This window comes from Lolium rigidum, chromosome 6 (assembly GCF_022539505.1).
Source record: "Lolium rigidum isolate FL_2022 chromosome 6, APGP_CSIRO_Lrig_0.1, whole genome shotgun sequence".
NCBI classification, from domain to species: Eukaryota; Viridiplantae; Streptophyta; class Magnoliopsida; order Poales; family Poaceae; genus Lolium; species Lolium rigidum.
Window position 1 is genome coordinate 262,530,156 of NC_061513.1, and position 6,011 is coordinate 262,536,166.

General features: G+C 52.3%; 1 protein-coding gene across 1 annotated transcript; it reads right to left on the reverse strand.

Moving 5' to 3' along the window:
* Window positions 1-1,010: 1,010 nt before the first annotated feature.
* Window positions 1,011-6,011, reverse strand: LOC124661983 (triphosphate tunnel metalloenzyme 3-like). Its single transcript, XM_047199874.1, has 2 exons — window positions 5,271-6,011; window positions 1,011-1,214 (listed from the first exon to the last, which is right to left on the reverse strand). The coding sequence occupies exon 1, from the start codon at window positions 5,911-5,913 to the stop codon at window positions 5,275-5,277; it is 639 nt and encodes a 212-aa protein (XP_047055830.1). The 5' UTR covers window positions 5,914-6,011; the 3' UTR covers window positions 1,011-1,214; window positions 5,271-5,274.

Here is a 6,011-nt window from a genome sequence, read left to right on the forward strand (position 1 = left end):
AAAAAATGCTCGCCGGGGGCCTGTTCGGGGGGACGAGTGGAGATGCTCTTAGCCCGGTGTTGCACCGCAACCACCACGAGAAGAAGGACCAACTGAACCACCTCTGCCAAACCATGCCCGACGCTCGCTAGCCCCATGCGGCCGACGAGTACGCCGCAGCCACCTGCAGGACTGAGCGCCGGGGCCCAGAACCACACCACAGCGGGCCACCCCATAGCCTGCCATGGAACACAGATGACCTCACCGAAGAGGTCAGCCGCCACCACCCGGAGCCGCTGCTCCGGCATCCAGGAACCACAGCGGGCCATAGTCCAATGAGCTCCCCCTCCACGCGCACAGCAGGTCAGGCTCGAGGCTGCCGGAATCACCAGATCTTGTCGCAGCAGGGAGCCCCACAGCAACCCACGACGACGCAGCATAGCAACTGGGTTGCGGCCACGCGCAAAGCTACAACCCACGAAGCCCAGATCGGGCCCGCACGGCTGCCACCGGATCTGAGGCCGCCACAGCACCCGTCATGCCGCCGGCCTCCCGCCCGTCCCGCCGCGACGTGGTCTTCCCCTCCGCCTCCGAGCACTCGACGGCGCCATGCGCCGGCGCGTGGCCTCGCCGGCTCCACTCCAGATGCATCCGGCCGCCGGGGTTCCCCATCCCACGAGCGAGCAACTCCCAGCAGGAGAAGAGACATGGCCTGCCGCCGCCGGCTCCGCGCAGGCTTTGCCCGGCGGAGTCCGCCGTCGACGGCAGGGGAGGGTTGGGTGGGGGTTGGGCTGGCCGGCGTGGGCTTTTTCCGCCGCCCGTGTCACCCAGGGGAGGGAGCAACGCGGGGGCTTTCTTCGCTTTTACCTACCTTGCAGTTCGAATGGTTTAGTACGGCAAGCCCGGCATAAATCACATATCTGGTGCGGTGCAGGTTGGGCTCGCAATTTGGCCAGCTTGAGACCAAAATGTGCCCAGATTTACATACAACACAAAGTAACTGAAGGACCATGATCACCGGACAATGCGAGTTTGAAAATAGAGCGTATATAGAAATTAGGCAGGTTCGGTCAAGCCAAAAGGGTTAATCACACACTGCTCAACATCCAGCAGGAACACCAGATTAAGACGATGAAGATTGACAGTTTTGACAAACTGAGACAAATAGACAGATGATTGAACTGATGTGGCTCTTCGGCAGAACCAACTAACGTCTCTCCTGACTTTGCCCGCAGCTGACAAAATTTGGTTAGAGAAAATACATTAGATAACATGAACAATATATACAATATGGAAACAAAACATGCAGTAAAGATTTTTTTTGTCAAATATCACATCAGAACATCGGGGTGCAAATAAGAGTGAAACAACTCCCAGCTACCATAATTGGAAAATATTTTGTTCTTTATAGCACTAATAATACTGACAAAGGGAACTTAACCACTGCAGAAATAGTCCAAAATAGTAGAGCTACCGCACATGGGTTAGGTGTAAAATAGTCCAATTAAGATACTGTGATTATTAACTATGCCTATCGGTGTTTTAAACTACAATTGCTTGATGTGAAACTAGACTATAGCCAATCGATGAAAATGAACTTGCACAATCGTCGAAAGCTAGCCATGGAGAATTTTTTTTTAAAAAGGAAGAAACATGGCTACTGATTTGGCTGCGACTAGTGATAGAACATAGTGCAACCTTAACTAGAGAAAAGGTCAGCTAGTGTTTTTGGAAATGTTCCCAGAGAAGAAGGTGAAATGGTCAGAACAAGCCAGACAGTAAGAAAATGTTGACTTTGAAGAAAAACTCAGTTGGCTCCTCTATATCACTGATTCTGATATCTCAAATCACAACATGGATCTGCTGAAAAGGATACTACACGTCAAAATGGATCTGCTGCTCACGTGTTGAGCTGAGACACAGGACAAGAGAGACTAGGTGCTTCGGGTGGAAGCTTCATTGGAACGAAAGCTGCTGATTTCCAAGACGCTTAACCAGCGTCTCTACTGGCCACGGGATCAATGATACTATGACAATGATGATAAGGCCCCGTTTGGTACCAGAGTTTTTCTGGGATTAGCAGGGATAATCCCGACGCATCCCTGGGTGCTTTTGCCAACAAAGAAAAAGAGTAGCGCATGGTTCAGTGGACACCAAGTCTGTAAGGGGAGTGTGGTCAGGTGATCCAAAGGTGTGCAATTTCTTTTGGAGAATACACCAGGCTGTGTATCACATTAAGAAGGGGGTCGCTACAGGGATTACAACACTGATATCCCAGCAAATTTAAGTTTGAAACAGAACAAAATTACCCATAGTCTAACAACCCAACGGGCAAAAGACGAACTACCCAAATCAGCTAGGCTTGAACAACCCAGCTTCCTCCAAACCTCATCGCCAGCCTGGGTTGCAGCCATGATGCTGCCAGCATCACATTTTTGAAGACGGCGTTGTTTAGGTGTTTCCAGATGCACCAGAAGGAAAGATGCATGTAGTGTGGTGGCTGTGGCCAGGGCGATCTTGGCGGTTCACCAGTCATTCAGGTTGTCATCCTCTCGCGGCAAACACTCAAGCTTTTGTCATGCCTGAAGGATCCAACTGTTGTGGCCACGACACAGCCTATAAGAAGGTGAGAGATAGATTCAGGCTCCAGATAGAATAAAAGACACTAGGCAGGGTGCAGCAAGCCCCTCCTGGCCAATCTGTCAGCCACACAGCATCGGTTTCTGGTGGCCAGCCATGGTAACATCATAGGGCAGTCCGTATCTAAACCCTACATGTCAGTTAAGAGTAAAATAAATACACAGCTCTACAATGCTCTGTATCTAAATGTGGGTCCCATAATTAATGTTCATAACACAGGTCTCCTTTTCTTTGCAGGAATACCACTCATATCCTTGCACAAAGGACCGCTCTTGACATGTTTAATTTTATTTTCTTCCGCACATTGCCCCTAGGATTTGGGACCGATTCATGTGCTAGGGATTCAAATGGATTGGTGATGGTTCTAGAAGGGTGCGGTAGAGAGGAATTTATCGATTATACTACGTTGAGTGTGAATTTGAGAGAGACACGATACGAAGGTATGTTCATTGAGATGGCTCTATCTTTGCGGGGTATATGCAGAGGGAGAGGGTGGCCTTCGAACAGAAGAGGAGAGAATAGTGGTCTGCCCACCGGCCCTCCTGCTTGAACATCCCAGCCTGGCCATGGAGTTCGCTTGAAGGAAGGCTTGCCCATCAGGCATGCCCTGATTATCTGCAACGACTGTATGACCATCGAGGCGCCAGCTCATGTAAGTGAAGGAGCACCATGTATACTTTGTAGAGAAGGAGATCGTGGGGTGTGGTGCTCTAGACTGTTGCGGAGTGGCCGGACGAGACGGAGGAGATGAGGTGGGTGCCTGCAAGGACGCGAATCACTATGGAGTTTAATTTGCATCGGTTTTCCCAGCGAGCATCATATCTTGTTTGGGATACAATGATCCTCTCTCTCATCTTTAATAGCCCTGCCACCTCATCTTTTCTCCAATCTGGCAAAATAAGATATGGTCCATGGTGGAGCATTGGCAGCTCCCTTACACCTCCTCGGGGCTCTGGATTTCCAGATCAACTCAATGTAACTGGAGCACTGCTTAGCCACAAAGAAGGCACCATATGCAGGCTTTGCAGAGTACAAACCACTATCTGTCCAATCCCACTTGATCACATCCTCTGTATCTGGGAGAAGGTCACTGGAAGAGAGTTGATCCCACGATTCCAGGAACTTGTCGATCGCAGCCTCCTGAAAAAACATAGTTCAAAGGAAGAGGTTCCCTCCCATAACTTACGTTGTTTAGGTAGAAACAAGGCACCCTGGGGAGGCTGCGCCTCAAACCCATGTGGGGTGAGCTCACGGCATGTGCTATAAGCCTCTAACCAACCGGCCACTGCTGGGTGAGATTCGGCTTGGTATCAAGTACCCAACCGCCATTAGATACCGTGTCTAACACCATGCGTGCTATGGTAGCTTACAATCCGACCATGGCACTAATGTTCGGAGCCACCTCAACAATCCTGTCCATTCAGCCAACTGTCTGACCAGAAAAGCAGACTGGAGCCATTGTCAAGCTCACAATGCATGGCCAATTTGAAGACAGCATGTGAGGAGACAGGAACCTGAATGTTGAATTCCCGCCAAGGACGATCGATGTCAGTTTGATGCAGACAGCACCAGCGAGTTCTGACTGCGAAATTCAGGATGTGCAGGATAGGAATTCCTAGTACTTCCAGACTTGACATGCTGCCATGCCACCAGGCAATGTCCACCATTGATGTCTTTCCAGAGTGCAGCGATTTGAGGAAGTGTAGTTTTGGTGAGCCTAAACGACGGCAGCTGATGAAACCTCACTATCAGCATTGGAAGAAAACCAGGAAAGGGTTGAGTCTCCTTTGGTGAAAGATGCCACCATAGGAGACGGCAAAAGGAACACCACAGGATCCGGCTGCTTCCACACTGTACTGGGAAGACAGTGTGGCAGGCATCACATAGGTGGACCAATACAAAAGGCAGCTCATGAAGGAGGTGGTGAAATTAAATGAAAGCAATCTGCCATAAGGAGAGCACAATGATGTGTTTGATGGCAGACATGATATGGCACTCTGAGGCATGGTGAGCTGCACCAAAGAGCTCAAAGGGCATCCTTGCTCATAGGAGAAAGCAATTATGTCTAAGGTGGGGGCAGCGACGTGGGCTTGACCCTCAGCATCGGAGGAGCGGATCAAATGGTATTCAAGACCCCCAAGAACGGTGTAACCTGGAATATCAGATGGCCCCAGCAGTGGCGAGATATGACATATGATAGTTGGTTTGTTCCTACTGATTGTTAGTCCTTTATATAAAGTGGACCCTCCAGGGGCGAATTAATCAAGCAAGAACAGATGACACTATATTATCACTGCCTCTTTCGTCCAGCCAGAGCCTAATTTAGTCCCCTCTCCAGCAAGCCAACACATGCATCCTTCCTCTCGTGGTAGTTAGATTATGACAAACACAGACTTAATCAGTTAGCTAGGAATGAAGCGCAATAACTTGTGTTACTACGCTACCTAAGTATTCACAGATGCAAGTTATCAAATACTAGAAAGAAACGGAACTACGGAGTATTATATTTGTATGGACTGAAATCAAATGCCGCAAAACAAGTTACTGCAAGAAACCAAACTTATTTAGCTTGAAGAAGAAGGTGTGTTACTGCCACACAAGTTTGATAGCAATGACTGCTCAATGAGTCCAGACATGGTAAGATGACAAACCTAGTTACGGGAGCAGCTTCCCGGCCATGAAGCAGCCGAACTTGTTGCTCCGCGAGTACTCATACGGCACCCCAGCCACCGTAAGCAGGCGCTCGAGGACCTCCTTGGCCTGGTCCGGGTCGGCCGTCTCGCACTCGAGCTCGTAGTTTGTGCCGAAGTCGAAATGCGTCTCATCGAGCTCCAGCACGAGGCGGGGCCCCTCGCCCTCCTGGAGCTCATACACGCCGCGGGTGTTCCGGAACCCGCCGAGGCAGACGAACGGCTTGGAGCCCCCGCCGACGCCGTACTCGTCGGCGACGAGCCGGACGATGGGGGAGTCGACCCCGCCGAGGCGGGCGGGGTCGGCGGCGCAGGCGAGGGCGAGCGCCGGGTCGAGCGGCTCCTCGAGTTCCTCGACGCGGCTGACGCCCGCGTCGAGGCGCGGGCGGCGCTTGAGCGCGAGGACGGCGCGGGAGGGGGGCTGGTCTTCGAGGCCGTAGAGGCGGATGCGGAGGGCGGCGGTGGCGGCGGCGAGGGGGCGCGCGGCGGCGTCGAAGAAGAGGTTGCGCTGGGCGTCGGTGCGGAGGAGGCGCGGGGAGAGGAAGGAGGCGAGGCGGCGGTGGGCCGCGGCGTCGGGGAGGCGGAGCTTGATCTCGACCTCCATGGCGCTAGGGTTTGGGGGGCGGGGGGTGGAGGCCGATGCGCTGGGGCTTGGAGGGCGCGGCGTCGGGCGGCGGGTGGAGAAGGCGCAGGAGCGGGTTG